At 41.3% G+C, this 27295-nt stretch overlaps 1 protein-coding gene across 1 annotated transcript in view; it reads left to right on the forward strand.

Annotated features, from left to right (window-relative positions):
* LOC126471439 (uncharacterized) overlaps positions 1 to 27295 on the forward strand; it is a 246061-nt gene that overhangs the window by 208625 nt on the left and 10141 nt on the right. The window contains exon 7 of the mRNA XM_050099613.1: positions 20233 to 20327. Coding sequence (XP_049955570.1) covers positions 20233 to 20327 — 95 coding nt within the window. The remainder of the gene's footprint in view (positions 1 to 20232; positions 20328 to 27295) is intronic.

Here is a 27295-nt window from a genome sequence, read left to right on the forward strand (position 1 = left end):
TCTCCGGCATACTTTCTTCTCAATTTGTTTGTGGATCTGTGGAAATATCAGTGTTAATTAATGAGCTGCCTTAAAAAACACCGCTTTCGCAATTTAGTCTGGCCTATTGTTATCTCCTTAATGACTTTTCTTTTTCGTTTGTGTCTCTGCTGACGCTTCCTTTTGCATAATGTCTTGGATAGGTATTTTGATAAACCGGTCATAAATGAGGAATAGCTCCTACTTTTAAGCAGAATTTTTTCTATAGTATCGTAACTTCTTTAGCATTTGTGATAAATATCCTGCGTATACGACAAGCTCCTCTGAAGAACGACAGTCGCAGACATAACAATTGTGCTAGAAATTTCTGTCTTTTCGAGGAATTGATGTTACCAATTTTAACATTTTCCGTTCCTTCCTAGGCAGTGACGCATTTAAAAACTGGAACGAATATGGTGGCGTTGACCATTGTTCTCCTTATCTTGTGAGTTTTGGTAATACCGGGTCCTGATACAATTTGTCACTTGCGACACCGTAAGCGGGAATCACAAAATAAGTTAAGATAATTGTAACAGTCACCGTCCAACAAAGCACAGTCGCAGGTAAAGAACCACTAGCGACAGTCCTATTACCAGTCGACAAAGGAGATGGTGCGCCTGATCTGTCAAGCAACAGGCTAACATCAGTCATTCGTTTACTGGCTAGATAAATCTGCCAGTAAGTTTCATATGAGCAGACAATCCGCTACAGAGTGAAAATTTCATTCTGAAAACATCCTTCAGGCTCTGGCTAAGCCATGTTTCCGCAAAATCCTTTCTTCCAGGAGTGCTAGTTCTGCAAGTTTCGCAGGAGAGTTTCTGTAAAGTTTGGAAGGTAGGAGACTGGCAGAATTGAAGGTGTGAGGACGGGCCGTGAGTCGTGCTTGGGTAGCTCAGTTGGTACAGCACTTGCCCGCGAAAGGCAAAGGTCCAGAGTTCGAGTCTCGGCCCGGCTCACAGTTTTAATCTGGCAGTAAATATCGGTTCATTGTACACACCGCTGTAGAGTGAAAATTTCATTCAGTTACTTTGAAAGTAACAGCCTATTCCATGGTGCGCAGTATGAATTTTGGAACATATACTGTACTCGAACATTATGAATTTCCTCGAAGAAAACGACTTATTGCCAAGCAGCCAACACGGATTCAGAAGACATCGTTCTTGTGAAACACAACTAGAACTTTATTCTTATGAAGCGGGCGCTGATGACCGCGCAGTTGAGCGCCCCACATCACTTTATTATCATGAAGCAATGAGTGCTACCGGTTGGAGGTATCGGATTGATTCCATATTTTTGGATTTTCGGGTGGCTCTTGACACCGTTCCTGACAAGCGACTTCTAATCAAATTGCGTGCCTATGAAGTATCGTCTCAGTTGTGGTCTCCTGTTAGAAAGGTCACAGTTCGTATTCATTCATGGAAAGTCGTCGAATAAACTAGAAGTAATACCTGGCGTTCCACGAGTAAGTGTTACAGGCCCTCTGCTGTTCCTGATCTACATAAATAATTAAGGAGACAATCTGGGCAGCCCACTTAGATTGTTTGCAAATGATGGTGTCATTTAAAATCTTATAAAGTCATCAGGCAATCAAAACCAATTGCGAAATGATTTAGACAAGACATCTGTGTGGTGCGAAATGTGGCAAGTTGACTGTAAATAATGGAAACTGTGAAGTCATTCACTTGAGTGCTAAAAGAAATCCACTAAATTTTGCTTACACGATAAATCACACAAATCTAAAGGCTGTAGATGTAGCTAAATACTGGAGGATTACAGTTGCGAAAACCGTAATTGAAACGATAACATAGATAATGTTGTGGGCAAAGCGAAACAAAGACTGCCATGTATTGGTAGAACACTTGAGAAATGCACCAGGTCTACTGAAGACATCGCTAGCACCACGTTTGTCTGCCCTCTTCTGGTCTAGTGCTGTGCCGTGTGGGATCCACATTGACAGAGGACATCGAAAAAGTCCAAAGAATTGGAGCTCGTTTGTATTATCGCGAAATAGGGGAGAGTGCCTCGGATATGATACGCGAATTGGGGTGCTATCATTAAAACAGAGGCGTTTTTCGTTGCAGTAGGATCTTCTCACGAAATTTCGATCAACAACTTTCTCCTCAGAGTGCGAAAATATTTTGTTGGCGCCCACCTACTCAGGGAGAAATGAGCATCAAATAAAATAAGAGAAATCGGAGTTCGTTGGAAATATTTAAATGTTCGTTTCTCTAGCGAGCCATTGTAGAGCGGGTCGTTAGAGAAAAAGCTTGAAGGTGGTTCGATGAACCTCTGCCATGCACTTGATTGTGAACTGCAGAGCAATCATTTAGATGTAGGTGTAGATGGAATGCCCGTTGCTACAGAAGTGACTGATCTTGTCAGAAAGACAGTGAAGACATATGAAAAGAAATTCATTCCGGTAATACTGAGATATTACGAAAGCAGTAGGATGCATATCACACAAAGCTCTGCTGAGCAACCTGGAGTCCCCAAAAGACGGTGCCCACTCCAGAGCAATGTCATTTGAACAGAAACTAGACTGTGGGATGCCTCAGCGATCTTTGTTTGTTGTAAATGACTAGGGGTTAAAAGTTCAGTTCGCAGATGATACAACTTTATTATGTACTCGTAAGGCCTGAATCTGTCAATTCAAGAATTAGATTTTATAATCATTATGGCTAAAGAGTGGTTCTCAATAAACAGGATAAAAATAAATGAAGAAGAACACAATTGCTATTATGTAGTGTTGATGACACCATATTCTTGAATACTGTAAGCGCTTGAAACTACTTGGTTATGCAATTGACAGCAAGCTTACATGGCAAGGACTCGTTGCACATGAATGTTGAAGCTTTCGCGAGTCGTATACCTCTTAAGAAAATTAAGACATATCATAACAACGCAGTATCTTTTAACAAAGTACCGTGTACTCTTTCACATCCAGATTAGTTGTGGATTATAGCTGTGGCGCCATTCAGCAGACTGCTACTTGAGAAGACAGTAGCTAGAATTGTAACATCCAGCAAGAAACTAGACCATTGCAGATCTATGTTCACCTAGTTTGCAGTAAACACAAGTAGTGGGCAAGGCCGACGTCACCCCACTCTGCATTATTGCCAAGTTTGTTCAACATGGCGGCGATAGATATGGCAACTTCGCAATGACGTCATGGCGGGAAGTTCAAATTTTGGTGGGAAAATTGGTCAATTAGGCTACCTCCACTAACCAACCCCATCCCCTCCCCTCCCCCAGATAAAAGTTCAAATTGTGGCAGAAAAAAGGTCACTTGGGCTACCTCCACTAACCTAAGAAAATGGCGGGCAAAAGCGTCACTTGGGCTATCTTCACTAACCAAAGTCATCCGACCGCCACGTCTTCCTAGGAATTGGTGGGGAAAGGACTCAGCCTGTGCTGGACCGCTGGATAGGATGGGCGTAAGTCTTTATTTTGCAGGCAATCTTTATTTAAACAATTTGAGACAGTAGCTCCATCCATTTTGTCCACAATGAGGTCTGGAGTCCAACTGTCCTAGTACACAGTATGCCACCAGAGGGCGCTATCATCCCATGGCAGTCTGGGCAAAAATTGCGGGAAAAGGACTCAGCCTGTCCTGGGCTTCTGCAGAGAGGAAGGAGTGTACTTTATTTATTTTGGAACAATTTATAGGGACGGATTTCACGTAGTACATTTATTACACCGATATAAAACACTCTCTCTGACATGCTTGGGGTCACAATACAGAGCCTACAGACCTGCAAACTACTTGTAAATTATCTAAATAACGCAGTGCACAGCACGCAGACCTGCAAACTACTCGTAAATCACCGAAATATTGCAACACACTGAGATGCAGACACAAAAACAACTCGTAAATTATCAAAATAACGCATGTAAAAGGCTCTGCAAACACGCTCAACGTCGAAATAAAGCATTGCACAGCCTACAGACCTGTTCACAAAGTAATGCAACAGACACGTCCACTATGCATAAAACTGATGAAATGATGAATGTAAAATGCTCTGCAAACGCGCTCACAACGCTTAAACAGCCTTAAATATGCAGTGCACAAACACTCAGTGCACATAAAAAACGTTTTCGAACTATTGTCAACCGCGATGTATCAGCGAACTGTTCCAATGCGCGCACATGCTGACGCCGCCGACGCTGCACATCGCTTTGCATGGCGTGCCGGACACAAGCCACTGCCGGAGAGACGAACGCAGGGGTGCGAGCCATTGCTCTCAGGCCGCTACCGCCCACAGCCAGCAAGTGAAAGTCGCATACCTGCCGGGCCAGAGCCGAGAAAAATGTTTGCATAGCGACTCACCTTCGCAGACGCAGCTAAAAGGTTCTCGATTTTACACTGACGTCACAGATCTATGTAAATAACAGCCAAGCCCCCCTTCTAAATGCGCTATAGAGAAATGTGTTGCAATGTTTCCCAGAATAGCACTGGGTGCATTGTTACTAGCGTTCCTAACGGGACACGCGAGACACATCGGCCACACGCAAGTGTTTACCTGCCCAGCGAGGCTGATGCATCGCCTCGAGATGTGTGCGTAGCATGGCTGGAATTTCCGGTGTCCTACAGGTACTGGTCTGGAGATGCCCTAATACCACAATATTGGATGAGAGACAGCATCACTCTAGAGAAGGGTGGTCTGCTTCAACTTGTCTTTGAACATCTGAACAAAGAATACACCACCTTACCCTCAGAACTTTCTCTAGATAACTTGCCTCCATCTTGATCGAACCAATCTGTAGAGGCTCATATGTCCCAGCAAAAAAGATGTCTTGTGAATGAATGGAGCATTCTAATTGGCTCTTACTGAATTTATCGCCAAATTACTGATGCTGCTGGTGAGGAAGCACTGTCTGCCTCTTTTTTTGCAGACGAGACTTTCAGCAACAAAACTATTTTGTACAGATCGCCATATTGCACTGACCACTAAACCCTGCAAAAGTGGTCTACAGATCGCCAAATACATTCCACTACTCACCGTGCCGCTGTGCAGCGCCGATAGAGAAAACTGCCACCATAAATGCAGGCCATGACCACAGCTGTGGAAGAGCATGTCTACCAGAGAGAGACCAGCCATCCATGGACGACCCCACATCTCAGGAGGACCTGAGTGGTAGGAGTTCGAACACTATCAATACTCCGAGCGCAAACACTCCTCTTATTGAATCTTCCCATATTTTCACAGAGTATACACACGACACATGCGGCCTCCAAGGCGACTCAATGCAAACTGAGTATTAGTTCACTATTCGTCCGACAAGGGGAGCCACGAGCCAAGACCTTTTTTAGCCAGAAGCTTTCTCAGAGTCTGTGAACTGTTGTACAAAGGAAGGGCAAGCCCCATCTCGGAACGAAGGAGGCCGCTGAGATGCTGTTTCTGGCCCCGACCTGCCTGCTTGCTGTTGTGCTTTCTACGGCAATCTCCTGACTCACTAGAATATTGGGAACCAGACACATATTTGTCAGTGTAACTACAGTTAAATATTAGGAATGCTGCCGCAGTCTGACACAAAGCAATGTACTGGATATGTCTCCTCTTTGCGACTGTCGTTCTGGAAAGAATCTCAGTATTTATAGTGCTCATAATTTTCACATTAAAAAAAAAATCTTTCATTCCCCTTACAACTATCGAAGTGCTGAATCTATACCTCCCTCGTGATAGGACACGCAGTAGCGACCACCAGACATCCGTACATATACCGCGAAGACTGTGATGCAAAGGCTGGGTCGATTCCCCTTGGCACAAAGGCGTCCCTGTTTCTGGCCCCAACCCATTTGCTTCCTTGCTTGCTTTCTACACCCATCTCCAGACTCCGGGATTACAAGAACACATGTATTTTCACATGGTTTGCCAGAATATTATATCATTTACGTGATACTTCTCGATATCAGGCACACAGCAATATCGCTTACATAGCAATATGACTTGTGCAGAGTAAATCCGAAGATATAGACTCGAAATTATTTCTCTAGAAACTTGAAACTTTAGCGAGGTGGAGCATGCTGTAAACCACTGAGTAACTAGAAACTTATCCCGTCACCGTCTCTCGATGTCACGTCAGAGGTTCCGTGATATATCCGCTGAGTTATAGGCAATGGTTGACTGAAAACGATCACTATCAGTAGATGGTGTGCTGATTGAGGTCGTAAGAAATGTACACTAGCTTTCCAGATCTCTAGTGCTGCGCTTTGCAGTAGAAATGATGTCTATGATTTGGAATCAAGTCTTTCCATCAACCACATACCTGTGTTGTATCTGATGGAGAAGTCGTTTAATGATTACAGCCACAAGTGAATCATATTCCTACCACTCTCATATCTCGAAATGAGTCACCTTTCTCGAACCTGTCTGCTATAGTAATATTTTAGATAGTCCGTATGCCTCTTGCAACCACTGCCATTTCTGCAGCTTTGTGCATGTGATCATTCCAGTTTAAGTCAGAACTGAGTAGAAGTCGGAGAGAACTGTATCTACCACCTTCTGCAACCCATGTAGAAACAGAGTGACCTGAGTTAGTGTGACAGGACCGTGTTTTAATCATTCGGTGGAAATGGGAACATGTTGTCATAGCTCCACTAACCGTGTACAATCTGTAAGGTCAGCGTCAAATGGAGCCCACTCCAGTAACACAGGGTAGTGTAAAAGACAGTACGGGAACTGGAAGAAGGATGAGGATTTTGCTATTGCATTGTGGTGCATCCCCAAACTACATACAGGAACTGCTGTCTGAAGCAGATCAGCGTCCCTCAGGACCAATTCACGTCTCTCGCACCAACATGCTATCATTGTTATGCTGTACCATCCAACAGAGAAAAATTACGAACTATTAAAGCTCCACCAACTTCATCTGATAGAGAACTCGATAAGATTTTTACCGCATCTCTCCCCTCCCATGCATCGAAAACAATTACCGTATGCTTGCTGGCACAGAGCACATGTGACAATCCTATTAAATATACAGGTATTGATCCGCTGCACAGATCAGTTTAAAGTTGCATCACATGTACTGTAGGAGGATGACCGTATCGCACATACCATACTGTAAGTCGCAAGAGACGGTCCCTGTGGCCATCTGTCGTTGTTTGAAACATTGCTTTTTTCCCCGCTTCTGTAACACGCTTTGTGCACTGCCATACATTTTGTCTTTCCACCATGACTTTGAGATCTGTGTTGGGTTCTAAACTGACATTAACACATTCTGATCCACTGCCTCACTAAACGTTGCATGGTGTAAATAACGTTGTTACTGCTGCTACCATAACACACCACACACACTGGGTGGTTTCAAATAAAAGACAGTTAAAACATAGGGAAACTGGAAGAGTTTGGCAGCATCATGGAGCGTTTCCAAACTGCAGTCCAAAGGTGATTGATGAGCTCTAAATTTAAAGTTATCTGTCACAGTGCGGAATAGCTGATGGCCCTGCATTCCATTTTGACTGATTCCTCATTTTGCAGTCATATACGCGATCACTGTTTCGGTGTTAGCCATCCCCAGAAGGTGTTGCCCCTCCACCAAAACTCTTTCTCCATCTCAAACAAACGATGTCAGTCAATCATTATGCGGTAACCAACAGTGTGCCAGTGGACGGATGGGATGGAAAAGACACCGTCGATGTACTGTAACAATACGCATTTCAGTTGATAGTGCGAACAATTTTAGCAATTTTACAGTAATTTCAGCACTGACCAATGATGCGACAGCATGTTTCCCAGTTTCAGTATCATCGATAAACTGCCCATTATCTACTTTGCGAGTACCCTTACAAATGTAGATAGATGACTTTGCAGTACATCCATTCATTGTTAATTCTCGAACATATACATCATCAAAGTATACCAGACAGCGCTCTGCATATTTCTAACACCTCGACCATGGATAGATGACTGTGCAGTATGTCCATTCATTCTTAATTTTCGAACATATACATCATTAAAGTATACCAGACAGCGCTTTACATATTTCTAGCACCTCGAGCATAGTACAGAATTTATGATGTATCTCTCTGCAGAAGGGAGTCACAGTGCAGTCTCGCAGTCTTAGGATAACATTAAACACTGGAAGATCCCCTTGCACTATCTTTGACCAACCCACACTGCAGCACCGTTACTGATTTAATCTGCAGCTGACCATAAGTAGGCCGCTACATTCCGCATCTCGTGAATGAATGGAACTTGCCGAGTCCTCGCCCAAGTGCACAAGATTTCTCCGGATAGGCCCATGTGGATGAGGTTAACACCCCTTATCAGAGTGCAGTAATAGATCTGAAAGTGTTTTAATAGCGGACGATTAAGAAGAACAAGAAATGGGTGGTTTTTGTGCTTGATGGAGCTCCAGATGGATGGAGTTCGAAGCATTTTACTTAAATCGACTACACTATCAATTTTAAAGTATTGTTCTAGTGTCTGGGATCAGTTCCAGGAGGGTATTGTTAAGAGGCTACACGGTTCTGCACTTAAAACAGGCTATAATGTTAGATCCCTTCAGTTCCCGACCTATCAGTTGTGTGGAATGCAGCGCTGTTATTATCCCAATGTAAGAAATAGATTTCCAGCGCATGACATACATCCTTCTTGCAGGTTTCTCTACTATAAACCATGGTAACAAACTGTGAAATGAAAAAAAAACTACTTCCTTAAAACATCTACTCTGTGTGGTACATGCGCATTATAGCTTTTCAGAGATGTATAGCATCCGCTGTTCACACCCGATCATGGTTCAGAAATTATACTATGCCCGCATCAGTCCTATATAAAATGATCATTAGTAATGGGAAATACCTCCTACAAGGAAACAGATAAATGCATTGTAGTGGCGTCCAACATGTGAAATTACACGTCATGCCACCACTACATCTGTAAACAGCACATCTGTCAAGCAGATGTATACACGAGGACTGCAGTGTCTCACAAACACCTATCGCTAACTTAGAATCATCTTAATTATGAAACTGAAGTCTCGATTTTATACCCAAGATACGACACAGACACACAGAAAACATAGCAAATGCACTGCAGATGTGGAATATGCCGGTGGAGGCTACTTTATGCAATCGAGTACAGTGCTATACTACGCATCCCGATCACAAAAACAGTGCATTTTTCCAGGTGTTGGCAGCTGTACTACATTTACAAGGAATTTTAGAAGATGGAATGAGATGTTACGTCATGATCGCATGGGTAGAAGTGACATAAAAAATTCGATAGAATTGCGAAAAATAGCAGAAAATACGTATTAATTGAGACAAAATACGCTAAATGTGGGGAAATTGAGGAAGTAATTGCGTGTCTTCTGGTTGGCGCAGAACAATTCTTGTACATGGGGACAAGTATGCGATGGCAAGAGAATCCGAGAAAACATCGACATGGAAGCGGAGGGAACCAGGGAAACAGTCACTTTTTTTTCCGTCGAGGCAGCATTCTACTGTATCTCTATTGAGGTAAAAGTGATACATGCGAGTTGACTACTGTATTTGACGCTTTTCAGGAAATCAGAGAACCATCTACCTCTAAACTTACATGCATCTGGGTTAAAGGATGACAGAGAGTGGACGGGGTGATTGATTGAGATGGAACTGTAGCGAGGTATGATTCAGTGGCAGACTGATGATGCATTCTAGAGAGGGATATGTTGCTGTAGGTCATTTGACCATTTTTTCTGCTGGTATGTCAGGATGCAATCACGTTTCGTATTGTTGTGTACATAGTTCCGCGTAGTCAGCGCGTACACGACTTTCCCAATAGAGCGCGTTCCGCTAAGCACAACAGCACAGGCGCAGCGCTCGTCCGTCTCCGCAGTACGAGATGGCGCTGTCTTAGAGACGGACCAAATTCTGCTTCCGCCGATCCGCGTATTAATATGTAACGCAGCCAATGAGATTGCTGCTAACGTAGAAACTTTTCTCCTCGCGGACCACACTCGCGCAGTGATACCTGAAGGCGCGAGGTATTATAACGAGTGTACAGACCTCCGATTAGTCAGTCTGCATTAGTATATAGTCAAGTTTCAGTCTGCGCCTAATAAGATTATCATATTCCTGTACATAGCCTTGAAGAGAAATGTATAGACACTTTGTCAAGTATCAGAGATATGTGAGAATAAGATTAACTTCAGATTGTCAATTGTAAACAGTGATGGGATGGCGAGGCGCGGCGACTCGAGCGCATCGAGAATTTCTCGAGCCTCTAGTTCTCAAGCAATTCTCGAGAAGCTCACGAGAAATGGCTCGGCGGCGTGTGCCGCTGCGCGCCAGTTGGCTGCGACAACATACGCCGCGCCGCTGTTTTATGAATTGAATGCCGCCGCTAGACAAACACGCTCTCTGTGCTCGTCACTAGTATGTCGCAGGTTTCATTCGAGTAAAGTTGTTATTCAAATCAATATGGACACTCGAAAACGAACGTCATGGTGCTGGCAATACTTTACGGAGGATGGAGATAACGTTACTTGCAACATATGTCGTAAAAATCTCCGTAATGTATCAAATAATACAACGGGCATGATTAGACATTTTAAACTGCGCAATTTATCGAGCAATAAAACAGCGACGTCCGTGGATACAGAGGCTCATTCTTCCAATAGTGCGAGACAGACAAAATATCCAGGTACGTGTGGTACAAAAAGTGAATTCCGTGCTAAAAGGTCGGATAGTGTCCCAAGCGGTCCGCCACGCTTAGAAAACATTGATTTTTTAATCGTACCCCGATAATCTACAACATACCCCAAAATCAAACCTATACTATCCTAGCTTTTGCACGATACGATATGTAATTTTATTGTACTAGTTGTCGAGCATAACGTATCCCCTCGCAGGTGCACTGATCTAAATCTTACGTTTCTCTTCATAGAGGGAAGTAAACGGCAACAACAGCTAGATGAAGCACTAGTGGCCATGATAACAGACGATTTTCAACCGCTTTCAATCGTCGAGTACACTGGTTTTCGACGTTTTGTTTCACTGTTGGACCCACAATACTCGATACCAAATCGAAAAAAGTTGCGCCTCGTGATTGAGGACGATTACCATGAACAGAAAGAGGCTGTAAACTTGGCCGTGGAAGACTCTACTTGTGTTTCTTTAACGACCGATATTTGGACCTCACTCAATAGTGAGGCATGTATTGCTGTAACTGGTCATTTCATTAACACTAATTGGTGCCTGAAAGCTCTAGCTCTCTAGACATTCCGTTTCCCGGAAAAGCATACAGCTCTAAATATTAGTGAGGCGTTAGATAACGTGATTTCAAAATGGAACATTGAAAACAAAGTTGTAAGCATCACAACTGACAACGCCAGTAATATGACGGCAGCCGTACAACTTATTCTCAGTGGCAACGTAGATATGCAACATGTGCCTTGTTTAGCACACACTATCAATTTAGTTGTGAAAAGTTCTTTGAACAGCAACAGTGAGCTCTGCATAATGCGGGAAAAAGCCAGAAAGATTGTTAGCCATTTTAAAACAAGTTGCAATGCTAATGGAAAAACTCCATGAGATCCAGGATATAATGAAAAAACCTGTTCATATGCTACAACGTCTAGTGGAGCAAAAGGAATGCATTGCAGCCTGTTTATCAACTTTGTATTCAGGTGTAGAGAACCTCACAGCTGACGAGTGGCGAATTTTGAGCGAATGTTTGTGTGCACTAGAGCCATTTGAAGTGGTAACAAGTGAAATCTCAACAGAAAACTACACCTCTCTTTCGAAAGCTATTCCAATAATCAGACAGCTAATCATAACCGTACGCAATGGGAAGTGGGCTACCACGACAGCGCAAGAGCTACAGCAACGTCTGCACAACTCGCTAATAGCCCGGCTAGGCTTCATAGAAACAAAAGTACATGCCGTTGCCACAGTTCTCGACCCAAGATTCAAAACGTTACCATTTACGAATCCCATTCATTCAAAACATGCCATTGCAAGCCTAATTGCAGAGTGCACAAACGTGGTAGAGACCGTACGATCTACTCATTCGGCTGCTAACGACACTAACCTCGAGTACCATATCGTACAAAACGCCAGTAGTTCCTTATGGGCTTCTTTCGATGAAGAGGTTTCCAATAAAAATCTAATGAAAAGCGGTTGTGATAGCATAGGCCTGGAGGTACAACGATATTTGGAAGAACCGTACCTACAACGCACGGATAATCCTTTACACTACTGGAAAAAAAAATGAAAACTGTTACCCAGGTCTAGCTGTCGTGGCAAAAAAATATCTTGCAATACCTGCAACTTCTGTTCCCAGTGAAAGAATATTTTAGAAAACAGGACTACTTATAAACAAACAAAGAAGCAGACTAAAAGATCAATTGGTTAATAAAATCATATTTCTAAACAAAAATCGACGGCAGTGTAGCAATGCGATGTAAAAATGCCTTCTGCTGAACAACTTTTGTTTCCTTTCTTCCTTCAGTAATTAAACGCATGTACGCAGTTTCTGTATATAAAAGGCTATAGCACTTCTCTTTTACGTTTAAGCATGCATGCATACATGCAGAATGTACAAGGTAATTTCTGTTTTATACGAATTCTGTGCTTTGTTTTAAACAATAATTCTATGATTTTTGTCTTATGAGACATATACTAATACTTCAGTAAACATTAATAACGGTAGTACAGTTGATATCAATCATAGAATTTCAAAGTTTTCCGAGCACGTACGTACGACGAGTGCTTCGTGTACCGAAGGTTTGCGCAATTTCTCAGAGAGTGCAGCACTGTCAACTTCTCGAGCGTACCCGAGAAATTCTCGAGAAAATGCTTTCGCGTCGCGCGTTTCTCGAGCGCGATCATAGCCCATCCCTAATTGTAAATAGCATCCAGAACCAAGTTAAGTTATTTCTACGCTTTTTATTATTTTAATAAATGTCTGTGAAAATTAATCAAGTTCTGTTTAAAGTTGGTCACCGTCAATCTGCTACTCTAAGCGTGCAAGTGGCATTTCTATCGTCTGACCTAACGGCAGAAGATAAACACGCCACGCTAAGACCACGAGACATATTGCTGACACTCGCTTACTTCGTTAGAGCAAGTCAAATAATCTGATGGTGTGTGTACCGAAGGTCTTGCAGTACACACACCACATGTATGTTGTGACTTAGAGCACTGTCTACTTGCGATCGATAACAGCAAACTTCTCGGTTATCACAGAACTTCCATTTCATTTCATGTGTGATGAAACGTGACGATCCTGTTTAGACACATTTCTCTAAACAAACGAAGATTTATGTGATGTACTCCATTTTCCTGTCGCATCTTGGGTATAAAATCGAGACTTCAGTTTCATAACTAATATGATTCTAAGTTACTGATAGGTATTTGTGAGACACAGCAATCCCCGTGTATACATCTGCTTGACAGGTGTGCTGTTTAGAGTTAGTGGCGGCATGATGTCTCATTTCACATGTCAGACGCCGCTGCTATGTGTTTATCTGTTTCCTTGTAAGGGTTATGTCCGTTACTAACGATCATTTTACATAGGACCGATACGGGCATAGTATAATTTGTGAACCATTATCGGAGGTGTACAGTGGACGCTATACATATCTGGAAAGCTATACTGCTCATGTATCACACAGAGCCGATGTTTTAAGGAAGTAGTTTTCTTATTTTACAGTTTGTTACCATAGTTTATCGTAGAGAAACCTGCAAGAAGGATGTATATCATGCGCTGGAAATATATTTCTTACATTGGGATATTAGCAGCGCTGCATTCCACACAACTGATAGGTCAGAAACTGAAGGGATCTAACATTATAGCCTGTTCTAAGTGCAGAACCGTGTAGCCTTAGGAGTGCATGTTTTCATGTTTCTCTCTTAACAATACCCTCCTGGAACTGATCCCAGACACTAGAACAATACTTTAAAATTGATAGCGTAGTCGATTTAAGTAAAATGCTTCGAACTCCATCCGTATGAAGCTCCATCAAGCACAAAAACCACCCGTTCCTTGTTCTTCTTAATCGTCCGCTATTAAAACACTTTCAGATCTGTTACTGTATGCATGATAAGGTGTGTTAACCTCATCCACATGGGCCTATCCGGAGAAATCTTGTGCACTTGGGCGAGAACAGGGCACGAGATGCGAAATGTAGTGGTCTACTTCTGGTCAACTGCAGATTAAATTGGTAACGGTGCTGCAGTGCGGGTTGGTCAAAGACAGTACAAGGGGATCTTTCAGTCACTAATTTTATCCTAAGACTGCTACCCCCACCCGCTTAGAGAGAGAGTGTAAATGATGCACTATGCTCAACGTGCTAGATCTCAGTTGCTCAACACTGGACCACTTATTCTATATGGCAACGTTAGATTGTACATCGGAAGTTGTGCGAAACCATGTAGGAAGTTTTAAATTATCTCCTCTTTGTCGGAATTTCACCAAACATCGACATATTCGTAAAACCGAAACAACATATACGTGCACATAGTGCCCCCCCCCCCCCCCTCTCTCTCTCTCTCTCTCTCTCTCTCTCTCTCGCTCTCTCTCTCTCACACACACACACACACACACACACACACACACACACACAGCATGTATCATTATAAAATGATTTTCGATCTTTCAAACATTTGTAGCGACGTTTTCGGCGCATTTGGATGCACGAATTTATCATCAGTTATTTAGCCTGCTTCAGTAACGTCCTGTAGCCTTCACTAAGGAAACACGATGTAAAAAATTAAACTAACTATTTTGCCTCCATCCCAGTCCGCGGTTGATGCTGTGATGCTGACGACACGGACATAAATTCCGAGTTGTTAACGTTAGTTAAATTCCGAGTTGTTAACATTAGTAAACATTCCAAACTAATTCGCGTCTACTGCAGGAAACTTCGTGCTTACGCTGACATCAATCTGTTGTAGAATTTTGGTACACATTTAACCTCGCGTGTTACAGCCTTTCTGAAGACTGAAAAATCTCCTCAGTAGGAATCTACATGGATTCCGCTATCAACTGTTTTGTGAAAGCCACTTTACTACGTACGTCCACAAGATTCGGAAGGCAGCAGATCCTGTTGCACAAGTTGAAGCCTTGTTCCCTCGACTTACGGAAGACGTTCGATAGTGTTGCGTAGTAAACAAAATACGAATGTGCAGAGTATCAGACTGGCTTCGTGACTGGAAAAACGTACAGGTGACGCAGGTTGCTAGCAAATAGAACACTAAACGTCGTTTTTCACGGTGAGAAAGCTTCACACGCAAACAGAGGTTTGGGCATACCTCAGGGGAATATTATACGACCGTTAGTATGCACAAAATGACCAAATGGTAAAAACATGAGGCAATTCATGGGGATTGGCAGATCCGAAGAAAAAGAAGAATGGTGCATTTCTCCACGGGTATGTTTAGTAAGCGCGGAAACGTCACGGAGGTGCATGTCCGACTCCAGGCGCTTCAAGAGAGACGTTATGCATAGATACAGAGGTAGACGGCATCCCCAGCCACCTTATCCTGTTATGTAACGATATTCTACTGGTGTCCAGGCGTATCAGATTGGCCAGAGGAGTGCCAAACCAGGAACCTGCTGACCCCATCGGTCTCAGTTCTGGCAGTCATCCTGTCACTGATGGAAAAACTGCCTCCTGAAGGTGGTGTGCTTTATGCCATCCACAATGCTTGTCTTGGGTCCTGCAAAATGTCATAGTATCGTAGTTCATCACCATTGCATACTTCACCCACAACAAGAAAAAGTTCGTACCATCCACATCAGAAAGGCGAGACGTATGGCCTGAAACATTAATCTGTAGTTTTTTCTTTGAGGGCATAAGCACAGGGCACAGCCATACTCAGAAGAAAGAAAATATCAGTTATTGAACATTTTTGAGCTGTAATGCTATATCGACAAATGACGTTAAGAAATCATTACAAAAGAAATTTCAAACGCCTGTCAAATATCCAAATCCCTCTCCGACTTTCCAACATCAGAAAAAGAGATGTTCCACTATGAGAAGAAGACGGGTGAAAAAATCAATGACCGATACACCAATGAAAGCAGGCATTTGCACATAAGACAAAAGTAAATAAATAAAATTTCTTGGCGATCTTAATGTTGGAATTACTGTTCTTTGTGGAAAAGAAAAGTAGTTTGCGTCTATCTTCATTCGTTTGCCATTTGAGTTCCTTCAGTATCTCTGTGGCACTCTCCCACAGGTCAGACAAACCTGTGACCATTTGTACTAACCTTCTCTGTGTAAGTCCAGTACCCTGTGTTAGTCCTATTTGGTACTGGTCCCACACACATGAGCAGTATTCATGAATAATTTGTAATCAGTTTCCCTTGTAGACTGATAGCATTTTCCTACTAAGCTACCAATAAATTGAAGTCAGCCCCCTGCTTTACCTACGACTGAGGCTGTATGATCATCCTATTTCATATCCCTACAAATACCCAGATAGTTCTACATTTGACTGGTTCCAATTGTGGCTCCTTGATACTGTAGTCGCAGGATATTACATTTTTCATTTTGCAAAGTGCACAATTTTATATTTTTGAACATTTAAGCAAGTTGCCGAAGTTTGCACCACTTTGAAAGCTTGTCAAGATCTGACTGAATATTTGTGCAGCTTTTTTCAGAGGGTACATCATTATGTGTAGTGCACACTTAATCAATTTATGACACAATCCCAGAAAGTCACAGCCTAGCTTCTCACAGAGCCTTCAAAGTATGTGGTCTCATCCCTCAACATGTGGTCTCATCCCTCAACTCAACCCTGGGCCAGGGATCACGATCAGCTCTGAGAACGATGCTGAAAATTGTGATCTCTGTTGACACTGTGTGTGCCATGCTGATCTTCTCAACTTTCTCTGCCAATCAGTGGAGTGATTCAAGCATGGCTTTGGAATCCATTGTGCACCGCGGACTGAAGTTGGTTGCACTGTCTTCCCTCTTCAGCATGTTGAATGAAGTGTCCAGGCATACACATGTGAGTGCACCTGGTGTTCCTTCCCATCCCTTCCTGCTATATTTCGAAGGGTTACCTCTGTTCGCTATATGTTTGAACTGCCAACAGTTGCTATATCACTACCTCTTTATGTTTGTCTCCTTTTGACACAGTTCATAACAGCTTTACCAACAGGTGAAGTGAGTCTCACTGGCTCACTGAAAGACAGCATCTGTAACTTGTTGGTTAGAGTGATGCTTCCTGTCTCCTTTGTATAGGATGCCTAATCCAGCCACTGACATGCTGCTCACAGTCAAGAAATAAAGTAGTGCTAGGTGCTGTACTTCCTGTAGAGGAGACAGGGTCCACAGTGTGATATCTCTAACAACACTAGGAGGCTTGCCCTTTACAAACATGTGCACCAACCTCCAATTGTTGGACATTAGTCAGTGTTATTTTCAGTTGCTTGCATATGCCAACTAACTCACCCTCTATCCTGGAACAACAGTCATAGTGGGGCTGAATTGTGTCGTTCGAAATGGCCATGATGGCAGCATTTACACACAAATGAGGAGTTGTAGATCATTAGAGCTGGACAAGGAAGTCTTTTGTATGGTGACAGATGAGGAAAACTAGTACACAGTATGACAAATATGGTAAAATATTCTGGCACTTTTGTCAAGAATTTATCTCGAGGACTAACTAACGGCTGCAATAAGTGGTCATTTGTAAGCATGCATGATTTTATTGTGCAATGTATTGTACATTGAAAAAAGAAGCATTTATAATTAATTTTGGTTGTTTTATAAGTCAGAGACTACTCTCCACCTCACAGTAACACCGGCATCGGCAGTACACCGTGAAAGCCAACATCTGGACATGGCCTCCAAAAGCCAAAGTATCTTCTGATACCTTGACGACAGTTTTGTTGTATTCCTCAGTGGAAGAGATATGCTAACAATTTACCTTAAATACTGTAGACCAAGATATATATTGTACACTGAAGGCAGAGAAAAATGAGGTACTTTCCTTCTACAGCATCCTCACTCGCCCTATGCCTAGTGATGACTTAGGATTCAGCATATACACTAAAAAATCGATGTAGACCACTATCTAGATTCTTGGTGCTAAGAGCAAATTCCATCACAGTGTGGCTTTTTTTAAAAGAAGAAACAGTTTCTGGAAACCTTCTTATTTCGCAAACATATTCATCTACAAGTAACAATAGGATAAACTGAATTATGTATTTCTCTAATTTGTCACATATGGGGAAGGTAAGCCATCAAGTGAAGAAGATTATGATTTGAAGTCTTACTTTCTACTACCACCAAATATTGACAGCTCTTTTTCTGGTAGGTGGCACTATTTTTAAGTACTAGACTCAGTTTATGGAGGAATAATGTTCGAAACATCATTTGTTGAACATAATTTGGGTTACGCTGAACCAGTTAAAAGGCATTATGGTTCTTCCGTTGAAGTCTTATTTGAGTGAAATATTGTATTTGTTCAGAGACACAGCAGATACAACTGGGAGATCATTGTAGTAATGATACAGGTGGCAAATGGGGAAATCCATTGGTATGAATGACTTTGACAAAGGCAGATTGTTATGGCCTGACATCTGGGAATGGGAATCTTAGAAATGCTGAAACTGCTTAGCTACACACATACTACTGTCCTGAGCATCTCTGGAAAGTGGTTGAAAGATGATGAATCTGTGAATAGGTGACTAAGTATTGGATGTGTGTGTCACATCATCATAGATTGCAGAGGTTGAAGACTTGCCTGCTGTGTAAGGCAGGATAGAGGCAGATGTGATGACACAGTGCTGATGCAGGGATAAGTGTTTCAGAGTTCACCATTCAGTGCACATTGTTGAACATGGGCTCTGCTGCAGATCAGCCATACATGTTGCCATATTGACCCAGAACATCATCAAGTATGATTGCACTTGTCGTGGGATCATTGATACTGGGCTGTGGATCAATAAAAACTTATCTTGTGGTTGAATGAATGACCTATCTTATTAAACCAATCAGTGGTCCTGTCCAAATTGACTGGATAAATAATTATCCAGGTGAATGGTGACTTGAAACATGCAGTTTGCCATGTATACAAGCCCATGGAGGACATTCACCTAGGATTCCATGGATGTGTGATAGTAATCGAAGACTTAATAACAGCTGTGGCCTGTGTGAACATTATTGTAGACCACTTGCATCCTTTCATACTTGATATTTTCCTTAGTGGTGATGTCATTATCCAGAAGGATAATCGGTCATGTCAAAGGCCAGAATAGTGCTACAGTGGTTTGAGGAGCGTGATAGTGAACTCATGTGAATGCTATGGCCACCAAATTCACCTTATGTGAACCAGATGTGTTGGACACCAGCTCCGTATTCACAACTGGCCACTTGCAATTCTACCAATGTATCTTAAGACTGTTATCCTCCTCCTTTATGATGACTTGATTGGGAGATGTTCCAGTGTCAGTGGTTGCAAACGTCGAGTTGGCCAGTGACTGAACCTCAAATCATTACATGTAACTAGTTCTCAGTAGATATTCTTGTAACCTCTTGATGTGAATAAGCTTTCCCATATTGAGTGAAAGAAATGTTTGTCCATAATCTTTGTTTCAGTTGTTGTAATCAGAAGAAAAAGAGAGATTTTCCAGATCTTTGCAGCCATTATACAAGGTGTCTTTTTGATATTTATCTAAAAGCAAATGACGTACAGATAACACTGAAAGGAATCAAAAAGTTGCATGCCATTCTACATGCAAACCAATATTTATGGAGCTGTTGGAAGAATATAAAACTAACCACTTTTTAGATAAAATGGCAACCATTTAAAGAGCACTTTGGTCAGAAAATGCTGAAGTTTCAGTACTGATGACCTCAGAAAAGAGTTACAACATAAGAAACACCATATTGTTTCTGGGCTTGCTACTTGGTGATTGCTGTCAAGTGAATGTGGCCTAGTATCCCTTATACACATCTGGTGCCTATCTTATACAAGAACTAGTAAGTCTCCCATGTGCTCTTGTTCCAACATCCACGTGCAGCTGCCTGTTGAGGCTCCAGGAGGTGTCCAAATATAATTCTTATAAAGAACTGACATAAAAAATTGACATGATTATTCACTTAATTGTTTGTGAAAAAAATTGAAGAGGAATTTTCCCAAATTATTTGTACTTTCTGCTGGTGACTTTTGCACATAGATTGAAAAGTTATCCCACATATGTATGATATATTGTGAATTTTATTATTATAGACATTATTGAACTTATATATTTTATATCTGTGTTTTAGGCTCAACTAAAGGAAGCTCTTGTGGATAAAAAACACACAGAAGAAAGACTGTTGAAGGTTGAAGCTCAATTACAAAACTTGCGGCTGAAAGATAAGTAAGTTTGTCTTTTAAAGATATACCCCTTCTAGATGTCAAGTTTGTCTTTTAAATATATTCCCCTTCCAGATATCGAAAGATATTACATTTGAATTTGTTTGATCATTGTTTTAAATTAATTAGCATTCTTTGGTGATAATGTAGCCTGGTTGTCTTGATGTAAGAAAAGTTGCACAGTAAAATCAGAAATTGCACTTCTTAAGTACAGTGATGGCAAAGAATTCCAAAGTCAGTAGGAACATAAACAATCGTGAGACAATTTTTAATTACATTTCTTGAATTTTGTATCTTCTTTGTTCTTTTGACATCATACTCTCTCTGACGCCTCACATTTTAACTTTGTCAGTCCTCACTACAGGTAGGTACCCTCAACCTGTGGTCTCAAGGACCAGCCACTCCTTTCCAACCATAACAAACCTATTCCTCTTTTCTCCCTGAGAAGGGAACTAATGATTATGAAATTTAGGAATAGTTTTTTTGTTTTAAATGTGTCATCAGTTCTGGAATTTTTGCCTCCTTCAGGTAAGTACTGCCCAGCTATTCTGCCCCTCTTAATTTTGCAGTGGACTGACAGTACTGTAGAAGGTGGAGGAATGTATGTTAGATAGCAAATTTTACATGTGATTTCATGTATGACTTTCTCTCAATAAGACAGATACCACCTCTGTCAGAACTGAAGTAGATGAGTAACATGTTGCCCCATAGGAGAAGATTACAGCTAAAAAATTGTCATGCTTGTAGGCTGTGGAAATTACTGCTGAGACATATTTCATACAGATCAATAAAAGCCACAAGTTTGCCACATTAACGAAGTATTGATAGGTACTGACAAGAGAACTGGGTACTTCCAGTATACATTTAGCTATCCTAATGCTGATTGTATTTTAAATTATTGTTGGTGTAGTGTAGAAGGTACAGTATGTAAGACAGCAAATCATGTATAATTATGATTTCTACCAGTGACACAGGTTTTACATCTGTTCGAACTGAGGTAGCTGCCTAGTGTGTTGTTGCACTTATAGTATAATAAAATAATGGAATAGATGATAATAAAATGCGTGGCTTTTTAAAATGTATTGAATTAATGAGATTAATTTTTCGGCGTGAATGACAAGCACAATAAGCTGAGCTATGCCTGGAAATAAGTCCGTATTAGTTCATATTATTTTGCAGGGCGGAGTAGTTTCTTCCTCCGCTGTAGATTTGTGCTTACCATTCTTTATAATACTACGTTTGCTCGCCGCGTTCACCTTTGAAGTCTTGACCGTGTTCCTATTAAGCTTATCGGATCTTCGTAATTTTCCAAAGTACACAGGTGGGCTTCAGTTATTGTAATTATTGTACTATTTGAAATAACAACTCACACGACCTTTCTGTTAATAAAACAATACTGTATTTTTCTGAACGGTGCACATATGAAATCCATACTCCTCACTTATTCATAGCGACCCCAAAATGGCGGTCTACAATTACTCGCTAAAAAATTGACGTGCTTCTCACTCTTTCACTAGCTGAGCGCGAATCCCTCATTCCTCCTACCGGTACCAGAAAAAATCCTCTGTTTATTAACAACTGAAAGTCAAAAAATACATGACGGTAGGCATAGGCTCTATGATGGGCTACCACTTCATCTTGTCTCTTTGCCTTTAAGGAAGACGAAAACATAAAGGAAATGCAAAAGGTTTATCACACACTGGAGAAGTTTGCATATGGAGAATTGAGATTGTTATATGTTTTACACAGTGTTGCCTTAGTAGATTCTTCACTGTAGAATAAAAGCTGTACATTTGCTGCATTATTAAAGTCATTATGGAAACAGCTAGATACAACCAACCTGAGGGCATGAAGACATTAGCAATAAAAGTGTCTTTTTACCATTCAGTGTTTTTCAGTAATTACTCATAAGGTTAAAACATTTATCACCTCATAGGATAGTAAAATAAAAATAAACCCTTCCAAGGTTCAGAAAAATGGTCATTGTATGACTCGGATCTTTCAGTAATTCTTACATAGTTTTGACTTTCACTCAGATTAGCGATTGGATAAGTCCAGAATATCTCCATGGAAATCAGGGACATTGTACACATAGAATGATGAGGTATGTGTCTTGCAAGCTTATTGATTTTTAAAGTAATGCCTAAGATTATTGTTACAGTTTCAAACATCTGGGAAGTTTTGTAAAAGTGAGTTACACGCAAACTAGTGGGGACCCACACAGGCAAGAAATATATACAGAAAGCTTCTCAAAAACAGTGCGAGCTACTTAAGTCTGTATTCCAAAGTGAAGTCCAGTCCACACTGCATCAAATTTCCACCTATGACAAACGACAGAGTCCGTGTGATATCAGTACCTGAGCCAAACCATTAGCACACTTGCTGTGCATTCCAGATTGCGTCACATCTGACTCCTTCCATGGGAAAAGATCAAGTGGTGCATGGTCTGGAGCAGCCACTACCAAGAAAGATGGTGGGTCAAGTTCCACTGGTGTTGCTGCAGAAGGTTGATGATTGGTGAAAGTTTTGTGAATCCACATGGGGCCAAATAGTCTGCCACAGGCACAGAAACCAGTGGCTGCTGACCAGGCTGGCAAAAATCAAGTTGATTTTGTCAGCACCTCCGACCTCTGTGGACAGAGGCCACAGTATACATCATGGGGTAATGGTGGGTAAAGATCATACCACCAATCCAAATTAGATTGTTTGAGCTTGTGGCCTAGGCTGATGCCGGGTTGTTCACTCGATAAGGAGAAGCATCAGTGATGACATGCACAGTCACAGTTGCAGCATGTTGGACAAGGTGCATTGATGTGTGGTTGTGAAGCCACTGCATCGGGCTTCAGCCTTCAGTCAGTTTCTAGAAAAGTGCACAAGGCATTAAGTGCAGTGTCAGAGAACATTTATTTACACATTATGACACTGACATAGTCTTTCATTGTTGCAAGTTAATTTGACAAAGGTGTCAGTGATAAATATGTCAAGAATTATTGCATGAAAAAACACTTGTTCATTTATATTTGAGTCCTTTCTTTGCCAACTTCTACAGCAAAAGCTCGAGATTGTGAAGTTCATCCTTTTGAGTCAAAGCTGGTAACCAAAATATCAGCAAGGTATGCAGCACAGTTTGGAATACCATAGGGCATAGGCAATAAAAACTCTGGAGTATGGAAAGGGCTGAAGAGGTTTTGAAGGCAACCAATTATAACAGTAGACGCTATATGTTGTATTGAGCACTAGTTAAGCTTGTGATGGTGCATCCAAAGAAATGTGAAGGTACACCTCTACAAGTTCATTTGATTTTAGTAACTGAGGCTCTGTGGCCTACTTTCGCATAGTTCATTGGGGATCAGTTGAGGAAAAGTATCCACTTCAGGTTGTGTGTTTATCCCACACTTTGAAGTCAAATGACACTACAGTGTTTAATGGTGCCATTGGGTTTGTATACTGTACCAGTGGAATGGCTCATTGATTATGGAAAACAGGCTTTAACACATCTTCATTAGGGAGCATTTCCAATTCTATTTTAGGGTCTTACTTTTAGAGCCCGGGCACCAGGCAGTCTTTAAGAAATGTGGGGCAGCAGCCATTTAAAAGTGATGTGAGTTTCAAAATCAGCTGCCTACCCCAGTCCTGAACAGATGATTTGAGCATATCTATTAAAGAGAGTCTTTAAAGTGGTTTAAGGCCCTTCAGATTGCACGGGGTGCCCTGTTTCATGAACCTTAAATCCAAAGGTGGAGAAAGAGTCCATTCTAAAAACATTGTCCGACCTAAGATGAGTTACCACAAGAAGTCTTACTGGGTGATTGATTTGCTTGTAAGTCAGTAAAACTGGAAGTTTTTTATCAGCGTATCTGGCTATGCCCATAGGGCGAAGGATTTGTTGTGGCTGCCTGCAGAGCCAGCGACCCTAGTAAATTATTTAGGAAGGACACAGAACCCCAGGGTTCAAGATTCACGCATAGTGTGTTTGCCAGTGAACACATAAGTACATTTGCTGGATTGCGTCCAGAAAAATCTTCACTTCGGCAGATTTATCACTCACTTAGTATTCTTCCACCATATCCTCCGTCATATCTGTATCATAACTGTTAGAACAAATATCTTGAATGTGCCCCTTTTTGCTGCATGTATGGTGAAGGAAACAGTGTTTACAGCTGGATAATGACACTGCCATTACCATTACCTGTGGCTACAAGTGTGGTTATTTAATACATTGCTGGGCCATGGAGCAGATGAGGACCCTCGCTGTAGGTGGCATGAAATTCCTCATGATCAGTGACAGGGAGCTGACTGCTGTGATGTCTTCTATGTGGGCAGTTTCAAAGGCTTGAGCTATTCGCATTACTTCCATCAGAGATAGATTTGATAACCTCACTGTGTAGTTCTTTACTTCTGCGCTGGTATTAAGACACACTATAATTCCCCTTATTGGTGTCCACATAATTCTGTCCACAAAACATTTGAAATTGCATTTTGTACTTAATCCATGTAGATTGATAGCCCAACATCCATCAGATTGATTGGGTCCCTTTTTCTTCTCACAAATTTCTAACCTAGTTACAGTAACATGTTTCTTCATTGAAAAATGTTCTTGCAATAAAGAAAATAGTGCCTAGTTTCTGTATTAGATGTCACATTTCCTGACAAGAACATGGCCTTTTCAATATTGAAATATGGCAAGTTGTAAAATACAGTATAATTATAAAGTCCATGAAACATTAAAAAAAGATACATTTGCTGTAAGTGGCCTAAAAGGACATAATAAATGATAGAATATGTGAAAGATAAACTCTCAAAGTTTTACAATGTTTATAAACGTGCTATGTGTCCACACTTCATCATGCGGCACATGTCAATCAGTAGTACACTTCAAACCATAACAGGCTCATTATGTGTGGAGTGACAATCAGAAAAGCTGCTATGATGCAGTGTCACAAGTGTTTGGGGTTCTGTGGTGGAGCTGAAACCTAAATGCTATCCTTGATGCGACTCTGCAAGAAAAAATTGTGAGATGTCGATTCATACTATGGTAGTGACCACCTGAGTAGTCAGGTCAGTGGTCATGACACAGCCTAGCCATGAAATTGCAATGTCTCATTTAGGTAAGCTTGTACACAATTGTCAGAAGTGATGGTAGGTCCCTGGCCTTGTTGAAAGATGAAATCCTTGCTTTGAGTTTCAAGTTGCAGCATTTTGAGGTAGCTGAGACCATTGATAGTTCTCTCGGCAAAGATGATGAGTCCAGAGAATGTCTTGTTGGACACAGCACACAACACATTAACTTTCTCAAAATCCGAGATGTGTGTGACAACTGCAGGTGAATTCTCTCTCTCTCTCCCATATGCATGTGCATTGTCATTTGACCTTTCCTGAAAGATGAAAAGATACTTCAGCACTGAAGATTAATTTTCTTACTTAGTTGTCATTTCCATGATGATTCTGCATATCAGTGCTGAACTGCTGACTATAATTCATCATCATGGCCTGTGGCATGCAGAAACTGCAATTTTTATGGTGGCACATTTAATGGCTTACAAAAGATTTTCCACACAGTTAGCAGAGGGATTTTCAGTTTTGCACTAGCTCAATAAATAGACTTTGCAATGTCATCTCCCTTGCACAGTCCTCTGTCTCTTCTGATATCTCTGGTTGGCTCAAACATTGTGCTTTACACAAACAATTGTTTCCTTGAGTTTCTTGTACTGCCTCACTTTACTGGCGGTGTCTTGTGAAGCTTGCCACAGAAAGCTCTTTACATACTCACTAATCTGATTGGAAATGGCCAAAATCTAGCCCAGAGACTGCTTTCTCTGCTTGATTCACTGTCATTTTTAACAGATACAATTGGTGCTGGCTCTGTCGTGGTTTTCCAACTAACTTGTCAGCACTGTGCTAAAAAACCTTTGAGAGCTTGTCTTTCACATACTGTATTACTTGTTATAATATGTTTAGCCATTTATCTGTACTGTTTTTTTTTTTTTTAATGTTGCATGTACTGTATACTCACCCCGTATAACTGCAGTTGGTAGTGGTAAGTGTCCTATTCTTCAATTTGTTTGTTAAATTGTGGAAAAGCTGTAAATATGAGTGGTGCGGGAGATGTTCCTGCTACGTTCACTAACACTTGCACTATTCATGGTATAGCTGTGCACAATATAGCCTGCACAGTTTGTGTTAGTATTTGTTATAAATGTTTCATACGTGAAAGACCACACTCTTTCTAATTACAAAAACATCCAAAATGTTATTTTCATGCATTGTAGGTCCTGAGTCATCACTATTTTTGTAAAAGTGAATTACAAATGAGCTAGTGGGGACAAACTTTGGTTTATTTACAACAAGAGATATGTACAGATTGATCGTCAGAAACAGTGCAAGCTAACTTATGTCTATATTCCAAATAAAAATCCAGTCCACACAGTATCAAAATTCCAGCTTTGAGAAAGTTCAGACTTTTAGGGTAACTGAAAGAAATACACAATGATATGGACAGAAATGACACTTTTATTCAGAAACAATAATTACATGGAAGTTGCCGCTATTTATGATGGTGCCTTGGACATTACAAAAGATGGGACATGATTCTTAATACAATGTGTGACCACCATGGACCACAGTGTATGCTCTGCAATGTGGTCCCATGCTGATCACAGGGTTAATAAGGAGTTCTTGTGGAAGGATATTCCGTTGCTCACCAGTGCAGTTGACAATTGCTGGATGATAATTGGTGTATGGGTGTAAGTGGATGTGCTGGAATATGTCTCTCCACCACAACACGCATTTTCTCGATGGGATTTAAATAGGGGGGAAGTGAGCAGGCTAGTCCATTTACTGAAGCTCCTCCACCAGTACTGTTTGACATGAGCATGCATTGTCATCCAAAAATGAAGTCTTGCGTGAATGAACCCATGAAAAAATGCACATTGAGAAGGATTACAGTGTCACAATAATGTTGACCAATGACTG

This window comes from Schistocerca serialis, chromosome 1, assembly GCF_023864345.2.
Source record: "Schistocerca serialis cubense isolate TAMUIC-IGC-003099 chromosome 1, iqSchSeri2.2, whole genome shotgun sequence".
In the NCBI taxonomy this organism is placed as follows: domain Eukaryota; kingdom Metazoa; phylum Arthropoda; class Insecta; order Orthoptera; family Acrididae; genus Schistocerca; species Schistocerca serialis.